The 26,985-nt window shown below is 35.1% G+C and overlaps 1 protein-coding gene across 3 annotated transcripts; it reads right to left on the bottom strand.

Moving 5' to 3' along the window:
• Positions 1 to 3,602: 3,602 nt before the first annotated feature.
• Positions 3,603 to 26,375, bottom strand: LOC131159212 (shikimate kinase, chloroplastic). Of its 3 annotated transcripts, none has more exons than XM_058113936.1 (11): positions 26,195 to 26,375; positions 25,246 to 25,615; positions 13,497 to 13,555; positions 13,242 to 13,296; positions 13,091 to 13,163; positions 12,676 to 12,763; positions 5,315 to 5,397; positions 5,044 to 5,173; positions 4,827 to 4,905; positions 4,038 to 4,102; positions 3,603 to 3,935 (listed from the first exon to the last, which is right to left on the bottom strand). In XM_058113936.1, the coding sequence occupies exons 2-11, from the start codon at positions 25,523 to 25,525 to the stop codon at positions 3,882 to 3,884; spliced, it is 966 nt and encodes a 321-aa protein (XP_057969919.1). In that variant the 5' UTR covers positions 25,526 to 25,615; positions 26,195 to 26,375; the 3' UTR covers positions 3,603 to 3,881. The 3 variants fall into 3 exon arrangements, with proteins under 3 accessions (XP_057969919.1, XP_057969920.1, XP_057969921.1); XM_058113937.1 differs by having other exon boundaries at positions 25,246 to 25,507; positions 26,195 to 26,373; XM_058113938.1 differs by lacking the exon at positions 26,195 to 26,375 and adding an exon at positions 26,049 to 26,171 and having other exon boundaries at positions 25,246 to 25,507.
• Between the last annotated feature and the right edge of the window lie 610 nt (positions 26,376 to 26,985).

Below are 26,985 nucleotides of genomic sequence, written 5' to 3'. Positions count from 1 at the left end.
ATCATTTTTAGGACTTCCACGTGATCAAGCTTAGAGAGCTTGGGGTTGTTATAGCATTTTTTGGATATAGAAAGAAAAATGGTATAAACTTTGATGATACTTTTGGGATATATAAGTTTTATGTTTTATATTTTATGCTTTAAGTCTTCTAAGTTTTGAATATTGGAAGTTGTAGATTATGTTTTTGGAGATATGTATATATACATATGGATGAATGGTTTATTTTGGAATGTAGATAGATGTAGAAAATTCTTGTATTATATTGTTGGAGTATTATATTTATGTTTTCCGTTGCATAAATGATAATAGAATGTCAAGTATCAGTTAAATGAATGAATTACGTGGCACCCAGGTCCCACCAAGCGGGTTCGGGCATCACGGAGCATGTTTATTCAGAATAACGCATCGAGCCCTATTATCGGGTTCGGGGCGTTACATAATGTGTTTTGGTGAGTAATGCTAGGTGAATCTAGGGTACAACATATTTCTTTCTTAGGCTCTTCACAGGTGTTTTGAAACATATCCCACATTTCTTTTGTAGTTTCACATCCGCAAATACGACTATATTCAATATCATTCAAAGCACAATAAAGGAAATTTTTTACTTTAAAATTGAGTTCTACTAACCTTATTTCCGTGCTTGACATCTCTTTAATTTCTTTTGGTTCCCCATCTTTATTTTTGAAGATATAATCTCCCTTTATGACGACTTTCCACATTTGAAGATCGTGTGATTGGATGAAAATAATCATCCAATTTTTTCATGCCGGGAAGTTGGATCCATCGAACATCGGTGGTCTAGTAACAGATTGTCCTTGGGAAGAGGTGCACACAATATACTTCATTTTGATCTTTCCTCTTTGGATTTTACTTCGAAAAATAAGCGTCTTGCTCTAATACCAATAGATAAATGTGGTATGCTTTGATACCACTTGTCGATCTAGGAGTATATAGAGTCTTGAAGAGGGGTGATGGACTCTTTTGTGTTTGTCGTTTTTCTCTACAAAATAAAATTTCTTGGATCACAATATATCAAATGAAAATCATGCACAAGACAAATAATAAAGAGTATAGGGAGAGAAAACTTTACACCGATATTTTAACGTGGTTTGACACTAATCATACGTCCACTCCTTGAGACTAACTCAAGGATTCCACAAATCCACTAAGGAACTCCTTTACTGGCGGATAAGCCTTACAACTCGGGAACAAATCCCTACCACTTGCGAAGAGTCTTCACCAAAAGGTTCACCAAGAATCTTACAACAAACGGTTCACAAAGAACCTTTACAAGATGATGGGTATTACAAAATAATGCTCCAAAAATGAGCTTATATCAATTACAATACAAACCTCACACTATTCTCTCAAGGAATGATTCACACAAGATTAAAGAGTAAGAGAGAATGAGCACTTATGGATATGAATTAAAATGCAAAGTGCTTAGGGTTGATGTTTAGGATATGTTATGTTTTTCACAAAAAACTTGTAAACCCTCAAAAACTTGTTTAATCAAGTCTACGGACTTGTATTTACAGCCAAAATATCGAACTAGCCATTATGTAACCATTGGAAGTAAATCTTAAAAGAAACTAGCCGTTTTCTAGCCGTTGATGTTCAGGTCCCAATACGAATCATCAACGAGTGCCATCCAATCGTTGACAAGTGACCTTCAGTCGTCAACGAATCATACCTTTTCGTCAACGAGTCACCTGGGCTGAAAACTCATTTTGGCTACTGGGCTTTTTCTTCAATGAGTCGAATACTATTCGTCGACGAGTAATGCACATTTGTCGACGAGTAATGCCATTCGTCAATGAGTCACCTAGGCAGAAACTCAATTAGGCTTACTAGAATTATTAGTCGATGAATGCACCCAATTAGTCGACGATTGATCTATTTTTTGTGCTTAATAAGCCTTTAAATGACTAAACTCAATCTTGGACTAAAGTATATGAAAGATATTAAGTCTAATAAAGATTAAAACTTGTCCAAGTGTGTTTCCCCCTGAATAGAAGATATATTATTTAACAAAACACATTTTAAAGCTTATTTAGATATCTCATAAGCTAGTATGTCTTTTAATAAAAATATATTTGACTTTCTTGAAGTTTTAGGACATAGAACATATTTTAAGTTTAGAATTCTTTTGACAAATTCTTTGTGTTATCTTTGAAAACTATGAAAGTTGAGTTTGTGACTTAGTGAAATCCTATAAACTCATGTGTCCTAGTATGCATGTGCATTTTACTCAACTCTTACTCAGAAAGCATACATGAAACAAAACTATAAGAGTTACAAAGAATACTACCTCAAACACACCTCATTACATACAATTATATAATAAGCTTCCTTTGGTTGTGCTTGGGTCCTTCCAAGTGAGTGTCCATCTGATCTTTCCTACTTGACGTCTACTCAGTTCGATCTTTACCTTTTGATCCAATACTTCATGTATTTGCCACTTCTACCTGTACTAGCCATGATCTGCAAAGATAGAAAAACACTAGGAACAACATATAAGTTAATATCATCAAAACATATATACATAATTATGTAGCCACCAAGGCTAACCAAATATTTTTAAAAAATTTAAATTACATATCAAACATAAAAAAATATATATTTTAAAAATTATTTAAAATATTTTGTATCAAACATATTCTCAAAAAATTTAAATTAAAATTTCAAAATCATACTTCATAAATTAAAATTGTAAAGTTGAATAATAGTACTACACCTAAATGTGAATGCTAAATGGTTAAAAAATTTCAAATTTATACTAATTGGTTGGCTTTGATTCAAAATAATTCATTATGCTTTCCTTATTTTATCTAAACTTTTATGTTATTAAATATGGTATTCAAGTCAATTCGGATTTTTTTAATTCATTTATCATTTGCATTTTAAACATAAAAGGAATGATATTCAACTTTATAATTTTTATTTATAAAATATTAAAATTTCAATTTTAATTTATGTTATTTTATAGGTTATTAAAATTTAAAAGTATTGGACTATATTTTATTTTTTAAAGATATGTATAGTTATTTAATTTGCGTGAAAATTTATTTAACAAACATTATGTGACATTATAAGTATCTAAGTATTGTTTTTCTAATTTATTAGTATTTTTTATATATTTTTAAAATAATAACAAAACTATGCTGTCATGTTAATGTCAATTAATTAACACAAACTAATTTGACCAGTTGGACTGATCAATCTGGTTAGGTGTCGAGCTCACTTAGTGTTTTAGTTTTCAAAATATTATGCTTAATTGACCTATTTCTCCCATTAATTTAATCAATTCCTTATTTAATTTTTTATAGTTGAATGAAAAGACAAAAATGTCAGTAAAAATTATTTTTATTTACGTGCAATTGATGATTGACTAATGTAAAATTCTTTTTATCAACAAAGTTAAATCTTATGATTAATTTTTTATAATTTTTTTTTAAAAAAAAATACAGATGGAAAACTGCATCTATTTTTTATTATTAAAAATAAAATAATACTAGACCTGTGTTAAAAACTCCAACTGATTTTTTGGCATATTACATTTAAGAATTCACAGCAGATTTTAGTTTGATGAACGCAAGGCATGTTTCACAACATATACACCTTCCAAATCTTTAAATTATTATACATTAGTGGGGGAAATAAAACCAAAAAAAAAAAAAAAAAAGGCCTTACAATATTTCAGTACATACAATAATGTGAGTGGCTACCCCCGTAAGGTACAAACACATGCCATGTTCCGGTGTTAAAAATGGAAACATAACATGTGCCTATGCCCTACAAATCTCCACCCAATACAAAACCATAACATTACAACAGTGGATCTAAACAGAAAAAGCAGGAGTCGTCTCATGAGCTACACCTCAAATGGCAATTCCTTCTTCATCCCTTAGGAACCCCTCGATTTCTTCAAGCACCTGACACAACGTAAGATCAAGTTCCCTAATCAAAATCAATAATAAGAAAGAAAGGAGCATTAACAAATACAGAGAGAGAGAGAGAGAGAGAGAGAGAGAGACCTCCATGGCTATTGTAGCTGGTGCGATATTTGACACATCTCTATAGCCCAATTTAGCTGCCATATCTGCACCACGAGGCATTCAGCTCCTTCAGCGCTCGGCCAAAACAAAAGCATCTTTGGAAGCATTAAGAAATCAACATAACGGTGCATTAAGACGAAAGGGAATTTTAACAAAAAAAAAAAAAAATAGAAGAATCCGGTTTTAAGGGTGCGTGCATTTCTTTTGTAGGCTTAAGGTATTTGCGAGTGTTGAACTGGACAGGACTCAAAAAAGTACTCAATTAAGATGACCAGGGCAATTATTCTCACACTGGTGTGCCATGATAAGGACATGAGTGAAACGTTTTTCTATCCTCTTGGCTTTCATGCCTCTAGACTGCCTTAGCTTGAGCCAGCAAGCGGCAGCCGGGAGAGGTTAACTGGCCAACTCAAGCCCATACCCCTAAGAAGCCCCCTTAAGCTGGTCTTATCCTTTTGCTTCTGTTGCACCAACATAGTGTAAGGGTGTGGCTTATCCAAGCCTAGCCACTCATAATAGATGAAATAAAAAGCAACCGAGGGGATCTAGATGTTGTAGAGCCGGTAGGTGCAACATGTGATGAGCATTGCATGATCATGTATCGCCACCGGAAGGCTGTGAATCATTCAAAATTACTTATTTTCAGTTAGCCAACTTCTCTCCCGCCAAATGCAACAGGCCAGCAAGATCTCCCACGTACGAGTGTCTACCACAAACTGAAAGAAGAAAATGGAGCCACAAATATGAAACAAGCTCAGGAAAACTTACACTCCAGTGAAACCCTTGCGTTAGCATTGGAATATGCTTCACTTCTTTCTGCCAAAAGTGTATACAAACGCCAGTATGTCTGCACGAAGTCAAAGAACAGGTGATGCAAGAAAACACTGGAACTGAGTCCTGGCCTTGATTAATTAATTCTAATAAAACTAAAATTCCATCTCAATATGTGTATACTGGATGAGAGGCAAAGTGATAAAACACCTACCTTTTCAAATGCATCTCCTGATTCATCATGCAAAAGTGGGCGAGAATTGGTTCCCACAGCCGCAATTCTTTGTGCCAGGGCTTTCAAAGGAACATCCAACCACACACTAATTCCCTTTCGCATATATTCCCTGAAACAGTAAATAAAATAAATCATGATATACGGTAGACACAACTTACACACACCAAGAAGCCAACCACGCAAAAATCAAAGAATGAAAAAAAAAATAAAAAATAAAAAACACTCATGAATGTGTCATTTACTGTCATACCAGTTGATGGGCCAAACAACTGCACCTCCACCAGTGGAAACAACCAGCTGCTGCCTTAAGGACAGGTCCCACAATATCTCACTCTAGAAGAAAGAAGTATGACCTATCATTAACTTTCTAAATTGAATAATAGAAACAACAAAAATAAATAAATAATTAAACTAGAAAGTTACTGCCTGGATCCAATGGACATAAATGATGGTAGAATCAGTATTATTAGCTTTTACTGAATAATATCCCAATAATGGTACTAGAATTGAGTATTATTCAAGGCATAATTAATAAAAATAATCCTGGAAAGCTATGTCTTTTACACCAATATTGCCTAGAATGCAGAATGTCCCAGTTTGCAGAAAGGGAATGGAATCGCAGTACCACAGAGGCAATGTGGTACACTATGGGTACGCTTAGATGTGTAAAAAAATACTTGTCATAACACTTGCACAATTAAGAGAAATGTTGAGGGGTTTTGGAATTTAAAATAGCTTTTATTTTTGGGTGAAGCATACCAATAATGTTGAAAATAAAATTCTATTGCAACAACCAAAAATGCTCCACTTCTGATAAAAAAAAAATGACGCGCAAATTATTAAATACAAACTTCAGTTCCCAGGATTTATTATTTCAGAATAATAATGTGTCATGTTTAGGAGTATTCATACAAATTTTCAGATCACTAGGATACTAGTGTTTCTCAGTAACTATCTCACACACAGTGCAATGTCAAAAGTCCCTTCAATGCTAATAAACCTGCTTGATTCCATTAACAAAACTTACCTCCACTGGTGGTCATTTGGCATTGCATGCCCATATCAGAGTGCCTTATTTTTTTATGTGACCCACTGTGCACCAGATAGCTTATTGTTGTTAGGCGGTTGACGTCGTATAGTGATAAAGCAAAGTTAGCTAACACTAATTTCCTTAAGACATGAGTACAAACAACTTCCATGCAAAGCACATTTACTAACATTTAACCAGACATTCCATGGCATATTTGTCTTTATAAACAAAACAAAATCAACAGTAAATAAAAGTATGTCACTACGTCCCCAGATGCCAATACCAATTTTGACAATTTTAGAAGTCATGAGCTCTCTACCTTTATTTTCTTTCAAACCAGTAGAATATACAAAGTACAAATTTGTATACTAGGATCTACTATGAATTCATTAGTACAAGCCAAGTATTATGCTGTCTAAATTCTGACTAGCATTCCTTGGTTGGCCTGCAAACATGACTTCCTACGGAACTTTCATGTAAGTACCATGTACAAGTGTGTTTATCTTTCAAAAAGCACTAGGAGTGTAAAAAATCACCAAAAACTGCAAACGAAACTGAAGCCGAACCATTTGAAAACACTTTGGTTTTTCTTTTCAGTTTTGTTTTCCTTAAGCTGGCCTTAGGTTTCCGTTCTCATTGTAGTAACACACTGGCTCAATAAACCAAAATAACAATTATATTTATATACCTATTACACATACATTATTATTATTAGAATGGACTATTTACTCATTATTTTTTTCAATTCAATTTCAAATTAAATTAAATTTTAAATTATTTAAATATTATTCTGTTTTTTAAATAACATGCCACCAGAACAATTCGCAGCTCTAAGGTAGAGGGAGCATGAGAAGGGCTATAGGTAGGGTTGTTCAAAAATATCTAAAAACTGATCCAATCTGAAAATCCGAACCGAAATTTCATTAACCAATTTGCTCAATTCAGTTTCAATTCAGATATTTTTAAGTTTTTAGATATCGGTTCGGTTTCAGTTTGTGTTAGTCCTGAACCGAACCGGTACTAATATATAATAAATATAAAACTATATATTTATAATTTTATTATATAAATATTTAACTATATTAATAAAATTATATAATTAAAATTAAAAATTAAATTAGGACTACCAAAATGTGTGTGGCTAATCACACCCAATAAGAACTCAAAAAAAAAAAAATAATAATAATAATAATAAACAAACCCTAAAAGAAAAGACCTACTGAACTCTCCAGCTCCTCCACTTCCACTTGTCTCCACTCTCCATACCAGCGTTAAGGAGCGCCTCGAGGCGTTTTGACCTTAAAATGCCCCAAGGCGTAATTGGAAAGGTGTAAAGCCTCAAATGCATACACCTCAAGCGAGAAGGCGTATGCCTCAAGGAAAAAAACTCGCATTTTATGCCTCAATTTGGAAGGTGTACACATTTCTGGATGGCCTGATTTAAAGCAAAAATTCAAAAAGGAACCAGCGCAGAACCTCTTGTCTAAACCCCCTCGACGAAGCTTCTTCCTCCCTCTCTCGACGAAGCTTCCGTAGACGATTCCTCCAGCACCTTCTCCCACTCCGACAACTCGAAGCTTCTCGTCCCTCTCCAACGACTCCACAACTGCTTCCAACGATTCCTCCAAGCTTCTTCTCTCTCTCCGACGAGTCGAGGATCCCTTCCAAGCTTTGATCTGCCTCCGAGGACTCCTTCGAACCTCTCGTATCTCTGCAGCGACCCACTACAACCTCTCTGCTTCGAGATTTCATCTCAGTCTGAGGTCCTTGTTCCAAATTTCAATTTTCAGTTTTAAGTTCCTGCTGCAGCTGCTGATTGTTCATGTTCAATAAACAAAAACATGTATGAAAGTGATTCAAAGGGGCAGAAAAAAGATTTTTTTTGGAAATACATAAAAGAAGTTGATGGAAAAAATTATTTTAGATGCAAATTTTGTGATCAGACATGCAGTGGGCCTGTCACAAGATTTAATCATCATTTGGCAGGTACAAGGAAGAGAATGAAACCTTGCCCAAAAGCTCCTCAAAATGTGAGAGATGAGTGCAAGATTGCTCTTGAAAAATTCCAAGAAGAAAAGGGCAAAAGAAATGAACTTCTTGAAGAGATTGGGATGGGTCCAGGAGGAGGGACTCAGAGTGCTATCTCTTCAGTAGTTGAAGATATTGAGCAATAGAATAGTGGGATTGGCCTTAATCCTAGGGCTAGAGGTCCAATGGATAACTTTCATTTTCACACACCAAACAATCCACTCTAAACTCAAAATGGAAGAAGGAAGAAAGAAATGAAGTGTGTAGGAAAGTTGGCCGTCAATCCACTCTAAACTCAAAATGGAAGAAGGAAGAAAGAAATTAAGTATGTAGGAAAGTTGGCCGTTGTGTGTTCAACTATGCTCTACCATTTAATTTGATGGATGACGTATATTGATGTGTTATGGTGAATGGTATTGCTAATTACAGGTCAGATTTCAAGCCTCCATCTATGCGAGAGATGAGGATGTGGATCCTTAACGATGAAGTTAAAGACATCGATGGCATGTTGAAAGACCACAAAAAAGCTTGGAAGGAAAATGGATGTTCTATCATGGTTGATGGATGAACTGATGGGTGTTCAAGGGTCTTAATTAATTTCATTGTGAATAGTCCTGCTGGAACATAATTTTTAAAATCCATTGATGCTTCTAATTCTATAAAAAAATGGTGATTTGATGTTTAAGTATATGGATGAGGTGGTTGAGGAAGTTGGTCAGAAGAATGTTGTGCAAGTGACAACTGATAACATGATAAATGGTGGAAAAAAGCTTATGGTAAAGAGGGAGAAGCTCTATCGGACTCCATGTGCTGCACATTGTTTGGATCTCATGTTAGAGGATATTGCAAAATTGAGGATCCATGCAACCACAATCCTAAAGACTAAGTAAGTTGTGAAATTTATTTATAATCATTCCTACGTATTTGCAATGATAAGGAAGCATTTCACCAACAAGAAAGAACTCATCCGCCCTACAGTGATGCGCTTTACTACTGCATTTTTGACACTTTAGAGCATTTACAAACAAAAGCAAGGCCTTAAATCTAAGTTCTCTTCGGAGATGTGGTGCACTTCTACATACGCAAAAATGCATGAAGGTATAAGGACTCGCTCAATAGTTTTATTTGACAAACATTTTTGGCCTCACGTAGCTTAGGTTATCAAGAGTATTGTCCCTCTTGTGTGTGTTCTCTTCGAAGATGTGGTGCACTTCTACTTATGCAAAAATGCATGAAGGTATAAAGACTCACTCAACAATTTTATTTTACCAACATTTTTGGCCTCACGTGGCTTATGTTATCAAGAGTGTTGTCCCTCTTGTGTGTGTTCTAAGTGAAGTTGATTCTGAGGAAAGACCAGCTATGGGGTTTCTCTATGAGTTGATGGATTCGAAGAAGGAAAAAATTGCTGCAAATTTTTCTAGAAATGCCAAAAAGTATGGACCCATTAGGAAAAAAAATAGATGATAGATGAACTCCACAACTACATCACCCTTTACATGCTACAAGATATTATTTAAATCCCCAATTGCGCTATAAGGAGAACTTCTATGATTGTGAAAAAGTGAAGAAATGACTATTTGAATGCATGGATAGAGTGTTGAGATATGGGGATTTGGATTTGTTTGATAATGCACGAGGGGATTTTGGGACTCGAGTGGCTATTGACTCTAGAATGTTGAGAAGCCCAGGTAAAAATAATACTTCAATAAAAATTAGTTAATTAATAGTACTCTATCCTTGTTTCTTCTTATAACTGGGAACTTAAACATGCTTTTTTTCTTTTGTAGCTGATTGGTGGAAGCGTTTTGGGACAAAGACCCCAAAATTGATGAAGTTTGCTATTCGTATTCTTAGCCTGACATGTAGTGCTAGTGGATGTGAGAGGAATTGGAGCACATTTGAGCTGGTTCTTAGTTCTTACAAACGCCATGTTATTATCGTTTCACTCAAATATGCAGATATCTTCTAATATCTAAAAATTTAAATGGCTTAAACTCAATAGTAGATTCATACGAAAAAGAAGAATAGATTAGAGCACAAGAGATTGAATGCTCTAGCTTACGTTAAGTGCAACACCAAACTGAGGGAGAGAGCTCTAAGAAGAAGACAAAATTATGGTCCAATATTGGTGTCGAAAGTAGCTTAAGATGATGAATGGATCGCAAAGAAGGAAGAACCTATCCTCCCAAAAGACACTTCTTGGTTTGATGATGAAAATCTCCTAGATGTTGATGCTATTAGAGCTTGGCCCATTGTAGCTTTTGAAGGAAATGATATTCAAGCAACACAAGCTTCTGGTAGATCACATTCTATACTTCCTAGCAAAAGGAAGATTAGTGATTATTGTGAGAACTTGAGTACATACATATCAATAGTCATTTTTGAATCTACTAATTTATAGCTCTCCATTTCTCCTAATTCCTATCCTATAGCTTTATTGAATATCTAGGCACTCAAGACAAGGGCAAGAGACCAACATTGGTCACAATTGAGGAAGCCGATGATGTTGAAGTGGGGGAAGAGGAATTTATAAGTGCAAGAACTCCTACTAAAGATGAGTTTGACGAAGATGAGGACTTTGATGAAGATCTTTATAGTTCCCTCTGAACTTTGTTGATTTAGATTTAGATTCTTAGAAATTAGAATCTTGGATGATGAGACATTGTGATGGTTCAACTAGGCTTTTTATCTTCTTTTTCATGCTTATTTTTAACATGCATTGTTTGAGTTTGTTAGCTAAAATTGGCCTGTATGATACTTAAGAATTATGTTCTTATTTTTTTCTCCATTATTCTAAAATTGTTCTCATTTTTATACTATATATAAATTTATTCTGTTTATTAATTATTTTAAAAAATACAGTCCCAAAATGCTTACGCCTCGCCTCCCGGAGGGTAAAACGCCTCGCCTTACACCTTTGCCTTTTAAAACATTGCTTCAAACAAATCACTCTCCACTCTCCACTCCACCGAGCGACGACAGGGACACCTACACCTAGTGGTGATGCTGGCCAGCAGTAAGCACTAGCAGACCTATACAGATCAAGACATCTACGGCCTCTAGGCTCCAACCTCCACTCCCTCCTTTGGTCGTTGCACTAATTGGTGCCGTTGCCAACTCGCGAGTCCCCAGTCCCACCTTTTTCTCTCCGCCTTGCCGCCTCACTGGATCTGCCCACGTCCATTGCCACCGCCTTGCCACCTTTCCAAATCTGGCCACATCCGTTGCCACCACCTTGCCGAATCTGCAGGTAAACTTGCAAGAGATCATTGTGCTAGCTAGCTAGAGCCTTCCGATTCTTTGCTAAGTCACTCAACTTAAGAATAGGTGTTTTATATTTTTTGATTATTAAAATTATCACTGTTGAATAATTTTTTTTATTTTGAATTTATCTACACTTGTAAAGTTTTTTCTATTTAAAATAATAATATTTACAAACTTTTTATGACAAGTTGATTTGGATTGGATATCCGAACCGAACCGTCAGTTAACTGAGTTGTCGGTTAATCAAAGCATTTGACTCAGTTTCAGTTCAGAAAATCTTTGAACCGATGGGATCGGTTCGGTTTGGAAAACAGAGGTTTGGTTCAAATACCCAAACCGTGAACAACCCTAGCTATAGGTGAAGGAGAATATATAGAGTACCACTGCCCCTCACATTTTGATGCGGGACAAAGGGAGGGAACTCCCTCGCACATGCAGCACACAATGCTGCATGCACACATTAAAAAGTAAATTTTGTTGGTGCGGGGCCTCCAGGCCAGGCCCTCTACTTGACTCATAAATTGCCGAAACCCCATCCCTCGTTAGACAAAAAAAAAAACACACACTTTGTGCCCAAAATCATTGGGCTTAAGTTTTTAGTAGTTGAAATTTGTTCTGTGGCCCAAATATGTGGATTGGTAAAATTCATAAATTAATATAATTAAAAAAATGGAAAAATATTCATTAACCAAACTGGCTCAAATCTTGATTAACCAAACATCAGTTCATCAGATTAAACTCAGTGGCAGTCTGCAATTAGCTTGCAATGAGCACATAGATTTTCCGGAAAAAGAACCATCTAGATCAATTTACAGCCCTATCATAGGCTACACACAAACAGTTGCACATGCACAATTATAGCTGTCACCATGCCACATCCAATACGGTGATCATTTGAGCCCTACAACCCTACAAATATCCACAACATTTTTCTAGGCTTTCGGTGATCATATTGCAGTTAAAGGTTCAAATTCCTCATGTAAAATGCATTCATTATAATAGTATAATGAAGTGTAAAAATTTTTAAAGTTTCATGAAATAATTTCATGTGAATGGGATAAGAAACCAAAAAGAAAACTACAAAACTTGATTTTGTAGTGCAAGTAAACACCTTTAAATCATTCAAATGACAACAACACCAAACGTAAAGAGGGATGTGCATGTGAGAAATAACCTAGTAGTTGGGTACTACTAATGCGTTGCTGTGTGTGAGTTGAATATCTACACATAATCCTAAAAAATAAGAGGCTGTAGCAGATGATCTATTGTGGTGCTTCCCAACCTACCTCTTTTTCTCTGAAGAAACCCTCACCATAGAGCTTAAAGATTTCAGCTACAGAAATTTCCCCCACACTTTGCTCCACCAACGCATCACTGAAGCATCCAAAAAAAGCAATGCTAAAAATTATTTAGCAAGAAGTACAACTATAAGTGCCTGTCAAATATAAGATTTGCGCTGTAACAGATATGCAAGAGTTGCACCACTTTTGATGGCCCTCAATCCTACCTAGGGGTCCTATGTGCCAGAAATGGACAAGATTCATTAGGGCATCCATGTTCACATTTACCAACATTTTCTGCTATTTATTCAATGTTTGTCTGACATTCTCGTATGATTCAACTATTGTACAAAATTACAAAGTGTTCATTCAGACATTTTACTAATAATCCCAACCGATACGTAATCACTGTATGACAAACCTGTCCACGAATGAATAACCAAGTAATTCTGACAAAATCTTGCCCACAGTTGTTTTCCCACAGCCCATCATTCCTGCATTTGACGCATATGGTTCAGCCACTAGAATAGTTAGAATTATCTCAAATAAAGAAGTTGGATAAGAGGACCAACCAACAAGATATATACAGCGCCCATTTAAATATGGCACAATCTCTTGTGACTTATTCTGCAAATTGATCAACCTTCAGTAATATGGTTTCACAAATTGCAAATGAACTCTGCTCAACTTCTAGTTTTACAATCATGCTTCACTTCACAGAACCATTAGACATACATAGAAGAATGCCAACATCATCCACACAAAAACTGATCCAGTCTCTACGTCATGAGTTTAAAATAAGAGATCATAAAGGAATCATTCCTTACCTTTAAAATAGACGCATTGTCAACAGAAGCTTTAACACTTCCAAATTCCAAATTTGAACCTGCAAAAGCAATAATTTGAACCACCTCATCGAAAAGAGTAATATTTGAAATAAAATTAAATTTAAAAGAAAATACTAACAGTCACAACGCACAATGAGAGAGGGAAGGAAGGGGGGAAATTGAATCACAGTACAACTTCCAAGATTAAGCATGCTATCAGCAGCCATTGCCACCTCAACATCAGTTCTTTAGAATTACTTACTACTCTTTCTCACTAATAGAAATAATATTGACCTCATTAATCCATTATAATCTCACCAAAATATGTAATTCCAGTCCTTGATGATTTGTTCTGTCCTAGAAGGTCCCAAGCACCAACATACGGCATCTTTTAGGAGGTAGCAAACTAAATGACATAAGAAGTCTTTTGAAACACTTCGCCAGCAAGAATGTTTGAGCAGGAAATAGCAGCCAATTTCCACTAGTATCCAAAAGTAAAACAGTAAGTCATAAGACAACTCCTTGTGCAGGTTTCAGTTTGGCCTCAGCTCTACGAAAAACATGAAATAGCCAACTGAGGTCTGTTTGGGTGGCATAATTGGAATTGAGTTCAAAATTGCAATACTAATTTCAATTTGGTTAGAATAGGACTTGTGTCCAAATTATAATTTAAGCATTTGTTTAGCACAAAGAACAAACTTAAATTAAAAAAATTCTTATGAGTTGGTGGGGCTAGCTGTCAGCAGTGGTAGATAGTACACAGTTCAAGGTCTCGGTAAACAGCAACAGTAGTTGGTGTTACCCGCTAGCAGAATGGCTTGATTTTTTGGTGATGGTCAATAAGGCAATCACCAATACATAGGGTGTTCAGTCATGGCAGTAACTAATAGTGCAGATCACTGATAGTGAGTGATTGTGGTCGCCAAATGCACCCCCATGGCCAGTATGGTAGTGTCAGCAATAATTGGCAATGGTTAGCCAGTAGCCACAGTGGGGGCGATCGCTGAATTCTGTCTCAATGTTTTACCTAGAATGTGGAACGTTTTGGTTCATGGAACAGGATCGCAGTACAGCACATGCTCTAAAGTGTGGAATGTTAGGGGTATACTTAAACAGATATATTGGTGAAAAAAAGTGCAACTTCACTTGTATATTTTGGAGAGGATGTTGAGTTGGTTCTAAATCTAGAAGAGATTTTCTGCTGTGGAATAGATTAATAATGATAGAAGTAGAATTAAAATGTGATGATTCCCCACTTTTACCTAAGAAAAAGTTATGTTATGTGAAAAATATTGAATTAAAACTTTGGATTCGTTAGATTTAGTGTTCCGGAATGAAAATGTATCATGTTTTGGAATGTTTTTACCAATAGTGGTTCGCTAGGGTGTAGCATTTTCTGGTAACTATGTTCCGTCTTAAGCTCTCCACCTCTCTGAATTTTATATGTGAATTTATAGTTATAGCTAAGTAGCCTAAATTCCATGGGCGTGGGATTACATTTGCCTTCAAAAACCATGCCAGACATGCAAATCAGAATTCAACTAGTTCATTCCAATTCAGATCCCAATTTCAAATTCCATGGGCGTGACTTTATGGTATTTTGCCCTCAGAAATTTTACTATGCAACTAAATTTTAAACTATAACGAATGTTTCATTTTTTTCACCCCAAATTTCAATTAGTCTCATCATTAGTCCCAAACTTTCAAAATTTGCTTCAATTTCATCTTAAGTCTCACCTGGGGATTTTGGATGGACTCTACACTGGCAGTCAAGTGCCCAACTAAATTGCACCAGTCACAAACTATTGACTAGGTTTCATACCCCAAAACTATTGCCTATATTTCATACTCGTCCCCAAGCCACTGACTAAGTTTCACACAATACCAAAATTTAGGGAAAAGTGTCAAAATCGTTCAAATTTAGGGACTGGTCCAAAAATTTGGGGTTTAGTCCAAAATTCCCAAGTGAGACTAACAGGGGGCAAAATTCAAACAAATTTGGAAATTTGGAACTCATGGTGAGAAAACTTGAAGTTTGGGAATGAGTATGGTGGGTCATAGTTTTGGGACTGTAGGTGTAATTTAAACCCCCCCCCCCCCAAAAAAAAAAAAAAAAGTAAAGAAAAATTAACAGAGAAATTTCAATCAGTGTTTTGAATCTCAAATTTGAGTTGCAAGGAAATTTCATTCCTTAGTTAAAATTTCAACAAATTTCGTTGAAATTTCAAGATTTTGACAGCATGCCCTCCTACAAAGAACTTCAAGCCGAGTTGTTTGCTCTACATAAACGATTTATCATAAAAGAAATATAACTTTGAAAGAACAAAATGAAAATCTAATGAAACTACTTGAATCCTCTAAATCTATTGAAAAAGAGAAAGAATCCCAAATTGAAAATCTAAAAGAGAAAATAAATGATGTCACAAGAAATAGTAAAAATACAAGTAGATGATCAAAGTAAGAAGAATTTAGAAATAATTGATCTTAAGAAGACACTTGAGGATAAAGAGAAAATTATCAACAACTTCACAAAAGGAAAATAAAACTTTGAGAAAATGATTGGACAACAAAGAATGCATGGAAATAAAGAAGGAATCAGTTATAATGGAATAACAAATAAAAGAAAAAAGAAGTTGTTCATGGGGTACTTTGTGAAAGAAGCTAGACACTATGCTAGTGCTTCTTCAACTAATGTACACGAACATACTACTTGCTACATGTGCAAGAACAAAGGACATATCATGTTTAATTGCCCTCTTAAAAAGAAGTATGTTAAAGTTAAAAATGAATGGAAAGAAAATAATGGAACTAGATATAATTTAAAGAAAATTAAGAAAGTTTGGATTCCAAAAGTAACATCTTAAATCATTCATTGTAGGTATGTTTTAGGACAACACCATCAAAGGAAAAGTAGTACTTGGACAGCAGGTGTTCAAGACACAAGACCGGAGATAGAACCAAGTTCACCACATTAACTCAAAAAGATGGGGGATACGTAACCTTCAGTAACAATGTCAAAGGTAAAATTATTGGAATTGGTAAAATAGGTAAAGAACCCTCTTTAACTATTAATGACGTGTTGTTAGTAGATGGTCTAAAACATAATTTCTTGAGTATTTGTCAACTTAGTGATAAAGGGTTTGAAATTATCTTTAAGAAAGACAAGTGTATAATACAAAACCCTAAGAATAATGAAATTCTATTCACAACATAAAACTTGATAATTCAATATCTCAAGATGTAACTTGCTTAGCTGCCCTAAATGAAAATAGATGGCTTTAGCATTGAAGATTAGGTCATACTAGCATGGACATTCTATATAAACTATCAAAAAAAATTTAGTGAAAGGCTTACCAAATACTAAGTTTATCAAAGATCAAATTTGTGATGTTTGCCAACTAGGAAAACAAGTCAAGACAAGTTTTAAAAAGAAGAAGCATATATCAACTAGTAGACTCTTAGAACTCATGCACTTAGACTTGTTTGGACCTACTAGAACTCAAAGTTTAGGTGGAAAACAATATGCTTTTGTAAGTGTTGATGACTATTCTAGATATACATGGGTATTATTTTTAGCCAACAAAAATGAAGTTCGTGAAATGTTGATAACTCTTTGCAAGAAACTTCAAAATGAGAAAGGGTATAAAGTCACTAACTTTAGGAGTGATGTAGAGAATTTAAAAATAATGATGTCGAAAAATTTTATAATGATCATGGCATAAACCATAATTTCTCAACACTTAGAACTCCACAACAAAATGGAGTGGTGGAAAGGAAAAATAGAACCCTTCAAGAAATGGCTAGAACTATGTTAAATGAAAACAATCTACCTTCGTATTTTTGGGCTGATGCTGTAAATATATCTTGTTATGTAATAAATAGGGTGTCTATTAGATCAAATCTAAACAAGACACCTTATGAATTATGGAAAGGAAGAAGGTCTAATATAGCTTACTTTCATCTATTTGGGTGTAAATATTTTGTTTTAAATAACAAAGATAACTTAGGGAAATTTGATGCCAAATCAGATGAAGGAATTTTCTTAGGATATTCTACAAATAGTAAAGTCTATAGGATCTATAATAAAAGAACACTTACTATTGTTGAATCAATGCATGTAACTTTTGATGAATCAAATCCCTTTGTAAATGAAATCAAGAATGATGAAAACGAGGATATCTCACAAAAGGTGGAAAATCTTGAAATTAAGGAAGAAAAAGTAGAAAACAATGAAGAAACTTCAAAAGAAAAACCCACAAAAAATCAAGAATTACCAAAAGAATGGAAATACATAAGAAACTATCCTCAAGATCAAATTATTAGAAAACCTTCAAGAGGAATAACCACTAGATCATCATTAAAGAATATATGCAACCATTATACTTTCCTATGTCAAGATGAACCAAAAAATGTAGGAGAAGCATTAAATAATGATTCATGGATTATGGCTATGCAAGAAGAGCTTAATCAATTTAAAAGAAGTCAAGTATGGAAATTAGTTCCCAAACCTAAAGATCATTCAATCATAGGAACTAAATGGGTCTTTAAAAATAAGAAAGATGAAAATGGGATAGTGGTTAGAAACAAGGCTAGGCTAGTAGCTCAAGGATACAATCAAAAAGAAGGTATTGACTATGATGAAAGTTTTACCCCCCGTAGCAAGAATGGAAGCAATTAGAATGCTCCTAGCCTATGCAGCCGCCCATAAGGAATTCAAGCTATATCAAATGGATGTAAAAAGTGTTTTCTTAAATGGGTATATAAATGAAGAGGTTTATGTAAAACAACCACCAGGTTTTGAAGATCTAAAACGTCCTGATCACGTATTTAAATTAACTAAAGCTTTGTATGGTTTAAAACAAGCTCCTAGAGCTTGGTATGAGAGACTAAGTAAATTTTTACTCAAAAATGATTTTTCAAGAGGAATGGTAGATAGCACACTTTTTATAAAGACCAAAAACAAGGATATGTTAATAGTTCAAATCTATGTTGATATCATATTTGATGCTACAAATGAAGAACTATGTAAAGATTTTGCCACATGTATGCAAAAAGAGTTTGAAATGAGTATGATGGGAGAGTTAAATTATTTCCTAGGGTTACAAATCAAACAAGCCAAAAATGGAACATTCATAAATCAAACTAAATATATTAAAGATATGCTTAAAAAGTTTGGTATGGAAGAAAGTAAACCCATAGGAACCCCTATGAGTACCTCAACAAGCCTTGATAAAGATGAAAAGGGAAAACCAGTAAACACAAAACATTATCGAGAAATGATAGGCAGTTTACTATATTTAACAGTTAGTGACCCGATATCATGTTTAGTCTATGCATGTGCGCTAGATTTCAATCAGCACCTAAGGAATCTCATCAAGTTGCAGTCAAAAGAATTCTAAGATACTTGATAGGAACCCTTGATCTAGGCTTGTGGTATCCAAAGGACACTGATTTTGAAATGATAAACTATTCAGATACGAATTATGCCGGATGCAATATTGATAGAAAGAGTACAAGTGGCACATGTCACTTCTTAGGAAGATCATTAGTATCTTGATTCTAAAAAAAGAAAACCTTGTGGCCTTTTCAACCGCTGAGGCTGAATATGTAGCAGCTGGGAGTTGTTATGGGCAAATACTATACATGAAACAACAGTTAAAAGATTTCAATCTAGATTATCAAACAATACCAATTAATTGTGACAACACAAGTGCGATAAACATATCTAAAAATCCTATTTCACACTCAAGAACCAAGCACATTGACATAAGACATCATTTTCTAAGAGATCATGTTCAAAAAGAAGACAGAACTCTTGAATTTATAAATACAAATGATCAATGGGCTGATATCTTCACTAAACCTCTCTCAGAAGATAGATTTAAACATTAGAAGAGAACTTGATCTATTACACAATAGAGAAATTGAGTAAAAGTCAAAATTTAAGAAAGATTCACAGTCAGCCGACTGATCACAGGCCTAGCCAACTGACGGAACAAATGCATGAGAAGAGCGTTACAGTCAGCCGCCTAACCCAAGACCCAGCCGACTGACTAAGCTATTGTTTATGAAACAGAGACCAGTTAGTCAACTGACCCTGCAGTCAGCCGACTGACTAACGGAAAAACCCTAGACTCGTTTACAAAAACCCGAGTCATTCGAGTGGTCAGCCAACTAACCTAGGGTTTATTCTCACCTGTGCTCTTTTTCTCTCCCTTTCCTCAGTTCCTCCTCTTCCAAAAATCACCAAAATCTTGTCTTCCATTTCCAAAATCTAACACTACCTTATCAAAACCACCTTCATTTTTCCATAGAAAAGTTCCACAATGTCGAGGATCAAGTCTGTAGGAAGTAAGAAACATTTCACCTCATCTCAACCCACTGAAGATTCTTCGATCGAGCAATGGCTCGTAGCCCCACATGCCAAAAGCTTTTATCGAAATCATCTAAGCACGGCAAATCCGATCTTAGGTAAAGTCTTTGATGCTTCATTTTTTACATCTGATTTCCCACATATACTTTCCTTATTTGAGGCCGTATGATGGAAAATTTTCGTTCTCTATCAAGCTAAGGGACACTTCCCAAACCTTGTTAAAATTTTCTACACAAATCTTGTTAAGGAAGAAAACAAACTTTATACCAAAGTGATGGGAAAATTTATCTCTCTCACTTCCGAATCCCTTGCAAAAATTTTTAAAATCACCAATGGAGATTTTGAATGTCCTACTTTTGGTACTTCTTGGATTCTAGAACGGACTTCACTTCAGAAGAATTCCTTCCCTTGATATTAGATACCGAGCCCGTTTCTTTTGACAATCCTCCGCTATACAAACATTTGAATCTTCAAGCTCAAATTTTACAAAAAATCATCACATATAATATACTCCCTCAAGCTGGATCACACGCATATATCTCCTATGCAGACTGTTTTGTCCTCTGGTGCTTGCTTAAGGGCAAGAAACTAGACTTACCGAATTTTATGCTTAAATGGATGATATCGCGTGTAGAAGCACAACGAGTCACCCTTCCCTATGGAAGAATCCTAAACATGCTTTTTTGCAAAACTCCAAGTATCCTCCTCTTCTGATTTCTTTGTGAAACGCACTCATTATGACATTTTCAATTCCACAACTCTCAAATTAATGGGTTATGAAAAATATGAAGATGGATGGATTCCAAAGGGAAGTGGAGGTCAAGTACGTCAACCCCCTGTTACCGTTCCTCCTGCATGGTTTAATCCATTTTACCAGCAATTCACCACCTTCAGTCAAACCATGCAAACAGGGCTCCAATCCCTTTAAACCGACTTTTCTTCCCTTCAAGCTAATTACTCCTCACTTGATGAACGTTTGAGTCGCATCAAGAAACACTTAGTCAGTTCCTCTTGTACCATTGATCCTATGGATATCAATTCCGCTCTTGCCAATGATGATGGAAGTGATGATGAGGACTCCAAAAATGGAAGTGATGATGATGATAAGGAAGACACGGAAGAAGAGCATGGTTCTAAAGAAGAAGAAGACGATGCAACAGAAGAAGAACATCATTCTAATAATTAAAACCGATGTTGTTTCTTAAAAATCTGAAACTTGTAACTTTTTGATTGTATTTTGGCACGTTGTATGACAAAACACTTAACTTGGTTGCTTTGCTTATTTCTTATGACGTACTTCTTTCCCTTTGTTTTGAATGATGTCCAAAGGGGGAGAGATTGTGAAAAGCAAAGATGTTATATTAAATATATGGAATATTTATGATGAACATGTTGAACAATGAGCCTTATGATAAGCTATGATGAGCTATAATTGAGTCCATTATTTGCATATTGAATATCTTATCTTTGACTTTGAGCATATTGAACATTTCCACATGCTATACATATTTGATGTCAGATGTTAAATAATACTTATAGTAAGGAGGAGTTTTTTTTTTTTTTTTTAAGGAACCCTCATCTTTGCTCCTCGTTTGTCATCATCAAAAAGGGGGAGATTGTTGGCCTAACTAGGCTTTTCAATCTTATTTTGATGATAACAAATAAAGAATATTTTAACATGTGTTGTTGAGTGACTTTATTTCAAGATTACATAAAACTACACTCATGTTTGTCATGGAAGCAAGCTGGAAATCAAAGTCAATCAAGTGAAAGCTTCTCAAAGTATTAAAACAATAAAAGAAAAATGAAAAGCCTAAAAGCTACGTGGGACTCGAAGTCAAGATGAACATCAAGAGACTTGAAGACTTAGTACTTAAAAAGTCATATTCAGTAAAGTCGTTTACAAGTACTTCATATCAAATATAATTTAGAAATATGAAGCTTATTAGGGTGCAATGACTTAGAGATCAGTTTTTGAAAACCCTGAAAAATGATTTTACAAAGTTACATTTGAGTCTTTTAAATTACAAGGGTTTACAAATCAAAATTGGAAGTTTTTGGAAAAAGAATAAACTAGTCAGCCAACTGACCAGATTACTTTACTCAGCCGACTAACAGTAATGCAACGGTTAAATAAACTTCCTAGCTGACTGACCAAATGAATTGACCTTACTCAGCCGACTGACAATGTCCAGCCGACTGACATTTTTTTAACGTGGTTGAGTCAGCCGACTGATGTTTTAATGGAATTAATTTCTAGCAGACAGAAAAGCCTCAGCCGCCTATCTCGCCGACTGACCTTGTGAAATACACTACCTAGTTGCTTGTCCAGCCAACTGACTCCACGGGATTTCAAATTTTTAAACTTTAACGAGAAAATGTTAAAAATTAGTTTTTTTAAGTATGAACGTTATAAAAACTTGGTGGACACTCCAAGTAACTTGGGGAACAAGGAAACTAATTCTAAAAAGCATATAATACTCCCTTAATCCCAAGAAATTAATCACTAAGCAATCACACAGCATTCTTGCATTCAAGTTTTCAATCTCTCTCAAAGTTCTCTATTGCTCACACTCCATCTGGGAGATAACTTCTAAAATTGCTGCTAAATCATCAATCTACGGTTCTAACACTGAGTTTTCTCAATCACTAAAAGAACCCTTGGTGATCTTTATACTTGAACTTCATACTTTCTATATTATTATTTGATTGAAGTATATTTTGTGCTCTAACTTGTACAAATCTGTTCTGTTTTGAGAGTTTCATTGTACTCAGATTCTTGTCGCCTTCTCATTATATTTTGACGGTTCAAAATTGATTTGGATCGTTGTACCAAGCGTGGGTTGATCGCTTGGAAAGGTTTCTCTTCCTGAAAAAGAGGGATTATTGTAAAAGGCTTACTCCGCCCGAAAAGGAGCATACATAGTGGAATCCTTTGGTGGAATTGACCTAAGGCGAGGACGTAGGCTGGGGATTAGCCGAACCTCGTAAAACTTGGCGTTCTTCTCAATCCTACTCTTTTTAATTTCTGCACTATATATATATATATATTCTTGTGTATGCTAAGTGCAAGTTGCAGGGCTTAAACACTGAATTCAAAGAAGACTCTTAATCTATAAAAAGTACGTTTCAATTAACCGTTTGTGGAAACCCACAAGGGAGTACGTTGGTTAATTTGCGGAAATCTTAATTAAGAGAAACGCAATAAAATTCAATCCAAAGCAGGGCTTGCATACAAATTACAGGGCTAATAACAAAAGCTGAAAGCAATTCAAAGAGTTGCAACGTCTTTGTTATTTTGGTTGTTGGTATTGTGTGGTTGATTGGATTGTTTTAGTTTTCAGCAAATTGTTGTGTGTTTTGGTTTTGATTGATAATTGATTGATTTACTTAAGTTTTGCTATGAGTACTAAACAAGTAAGTAAAAGAATTTAAAAAGAATTTAAAATTTTTTAAATAACCCAATTCACCCCCCCTCTTGGGATCACTATTCTACTTTCAATTTGTGAACATTTTTTATAAAACAGAAATAATTTGTTGAATATATTTTTGTAAAATGGAAATTCACTGATCTTTCAATTTTGTGGGTGATGGAAAGTGGAGATCTCGATGAAGTTATGACAACATCATGGAAATTTAAGATCATACTACCAAATAAATTCCTGCAAGATATAAGAACCTAGGGAAATTAGAAGCCGGCATATCAAATTCCTTCCTAACTAGTATAAATTTTGTACCATAATCGGCTGCTTCCTTCTCTTTAACCTGTCCAAAGTTTGTCACATAGTCCGCTGGTTTATTCTCTTCCCTAGGAGATTATCAATCCTTGTTTCCATGCTGATATAATAAAAAACTTCAACACTCAAATGGTATTATACAACACTTTGAAAGGTGAAGGCGTGAGGCAAGGCATTTTAACCCTTATAACACAACGCATAAGCATTTTTAGGTATTTTGTTTTTTAGATAAAAAATATAAATATAAATTACATATATTTTAAAAATTAATTAATTTAAATTAAAAATAAATTTTAAAATTAAATGTAGCTTGAACACTACTTGTTGGTCATTCTAGGAATACTAACTTGAATCCATTGAGTGAAACATGCCCAAATTTCAAATCATTTTTTCATGATCTAAGATGCAATTCTCAATTATTTTGGAAAGTTTACCTTCAAGAGTTTTAGAGATCAACTCGTCCTAGGATATTTCTTCATATAAACACCTGGTTATAATTTTCTACCATGATCTAACTTGAGATTCACATGCCCAAAATTTGTAACCCTCAACTAATTAGGTGCAAAAGACGTGCCTTTTGCACAAATGCGTACAGCGTCTTTTGCACAATATGTACACCTCAGTGTATAACGTTTCCGCCTTTTACGTTTGGCATTTAAGATTGTACCTCAAGGCGTTTTAGCATGCTTCATCTTGAGGCAAGACTTGATTGAGCCTTTCAAAACATTAAAATTATATTTATACTCCAGAGATTTTCAGGTCCAAAGAAACTTTTCATGACAATCTCCAGGCATGTAGGCTAGCAAAACATCTCTCTTCCGCAGGAGTCAATCCAACAGTACCTAACTGAGCTGCAATCTCTTCCGCCTTCAACCATTAAAATGGATCCAGCAGTCCTTGAATGGACATTCCTGACGCACCAATCAAAATTTAGTTTCATCAAACTTGATCTAAATTCTGGAGAGGACTACTCAAGGTAATTGATTAGTTTTCCTAAGCCAATTCACTTATTAGAAACTGATCATCACAAGTCGAATTCAGGTGAAAATTTGATCACACTCACACCAAGCCCACAAGGAAACAACAACAATTGCAAGAAAGTTCGCAACAAATTTCTGAATACATGTAAACTGAGGACCCATTGTGTTGTAGCTCAAATCACAAATTGTCTAATAGATTTACAGTTAGGGTCTCCATGGAATATCGACAAGTTTCTGCTAATAGTTATTCAGGGGAGAGAGAGAGAGAGAGAGAGAGAGAAGTACACAAACATTATGTCTTGAAACATCCTATTGACATTAGTGTTAGCCCTGATGCTACAGATGGCAGCAACAACAAAAGAAGGATGGAGTAGCCTTAAGAAGAGAACAAGAAAAAGAAAAACTGGACCAGTTCCCCCTCCCCAAGAACACCAAGATCTGTTATTTTCACTCAAAATGATGATTTTGATTTTGATCTTTATTTTAAAAACTTCCTCAAGTTGTTCCATGTATCATCATTAGCATATTTTATGTGACTTTTTTTTTTTTTTTTTTTTAAAAAAGGTCTAAAAAGCTTGCTTTACAACAATTATAGAACAATTAAATTCTATCACACATAATTAAACAACAAAAGATATGGTTTGTGTAACTGTATTCACCTGGAAATTTCTGAAACGAGCAAAAAGCCTCCAAAGAAACAGGTCTATGCCAAGTTGAAGTTTTCTTATGCTGCAAATGAGTCATGGTTAGCATCTGCAGCCCCTGCTGCTCCCTACATCTCTGAGATAACTGGACTGAAATGCTCGGTTTCCATGATATCTTATCCGGCTCAATCCACGTTGAAAAATACATGCTCTGTGTGATCTTAGCCTCCATTTCCCAACAATCCCACAAAGAACCCAAATAACTGTTTTCAACGCACTGCAACTCCCAAAACATAAACAAAAAAAGAATCAATCTTCAAACAAGTCAAGTATGTAATGCCAGATCGTTGATCTGATCTTCGTTTTCTGCACCCAAAAAAGTTTTCTGCACCCAAAAAAAAAAAAAAAGAAGGGGAAAACAAAAACCCATCATGTTCTGTTTGGTTACTAGTAAAACCTGGAATCTTCTGTTTATGCTTCTTCGATTGCAAATTATGTATAAAATATATATTAAACCACATATCTGCACTAGCTAATACGCGCAATCAAGGCGAGGTTCTTGCTCGGCAAATTCCAACTAACAATGAATATATGTAACCAATCAAAGAAAGAGAGAACAAAAAAAAAAATGAATACAATTAAAATTTTCAACGTCCTCCGAGCTTTTCTTGGCATCCAAACAGACCACCAGTGGACTAATCAACAATTACACATCGATTTTCCACGAAAGCAACAAAACACACAGAACATCAAACAATGAGTTCACAGTCGGAAACCGAAACCTATTCCAATAAAATTAATGAATTGAAAGTCACAACCTCAGAAAACTCAGATGAATTTTACTCTACATTCAAAGAATCTCCAAAAAAATGTTGGATCTGCGTAGAGATTACGGCGCAGTCATCGCATAATAAAAAACAAAAATCGAAGCCTACTCTTATAGAAATGCAGGATGGATACGTACCAGAAAACCCTAACCAAAAACTGCAAAGCGCAAAGATCTGTGGAACTGGCAGACAAGTGTAATCTCTCTCTTTCCGACTTTCCTCATGTAGTTTCCTCCTCCTCCTCCTTTTGGTGGCATGGTGCCGGTCGGCCTCAGCTCCAAGGCAGGGTAAATTACACGCCAGGTCCTTTAACTTTCGCGAAATTGCAATTCAACACCTACTTTTTTGTCTTGGGCATCCCTCGTAGGGGCTTCTCCTCAGCTTTTAAAAATTCAATTAACCTCTCCCGAATTTCAAAATGTTACAAACGGATTTGACAAAATAAAAGACATTAATATAGATTAAGTACTCATGAGTTCTTAAATGTGGTATTTTTAATTATGTGATAAGAATTAGTGGATAACAAAAGAGTTAAATAAAGAGTTTTCTTTCTTTTATTTATTTATTTATTTTTATTATATAGGAACTCAAGCTACCAATGAGTCCTTCGGACCCCTTGGTGTGACACCAAATCTACGGATCAACGTTCTTTGCCCCCAGGTCTCGCTGATTAGGGTAAAGTCTAGAATGCATACACGACTTCTGTGCATCAGTTAGACGTTTAGTCAATCCGACTACCGAGACACATTTTCATTATCATCCACAATCTCCACTAACTCATAGAGAACTCTCACCATCTACGGTCCCTGCTAGCTCACAGAGCGAACTCTCATCATCTATAGTCATCGTTGACTCACAAGGTAAACTCTCACTATCCACAGGTACCGCTGGTTCTGTGAGTGTATCTAACTTTCTTAATTTGTTATTT

Source organism: Malania oleifera, chromosome 7, assembly GCF_029873635.1.
Source record: "Malania oleifera isolate guangnan ecotype guangnan chromosome 7, ASM2987363v1, whole genome shotgun sequence".
NCBI classification, from domain to species: domain Eukaryota; kingdom Viridiplantae; phylum Streptophyta; class Magnoliopsida; order Santalales; family Ximeniaceae; genus Malania; species Malania oleifera.
This window is presented reverse-complemented; position numbering and strand designations above follow the sequence as displayed.

What these genes read in the sequence shown, in the direction of transcription:
- LOC131159212 (XM_058113936.1), bottom strand. Translation starts at nt 25,525, where the DNA reads ATGTTTTGGGAGTTGCAGTGCGTTGAAAACAGTTATTTGGGTTCTTTG. An exon ending in GTTGTTTGGCCCATCAACTG is followed by an intron (nt 5,174 to 5,314) that starts GTATGACAGTAA and finishes TTACTGTTTCAG; the next exon opens with GGAATATATGCGAAAGGGAA. An exon ending in CAGGAGATGCATTTGAAAAG is followed by an intron (nt 4,906 to 5,043) that starts GTAGGTGTTTTA and finishes GACTTCGTGCAG; the next exon opens with ACATACTGGCGTTTGTATAC.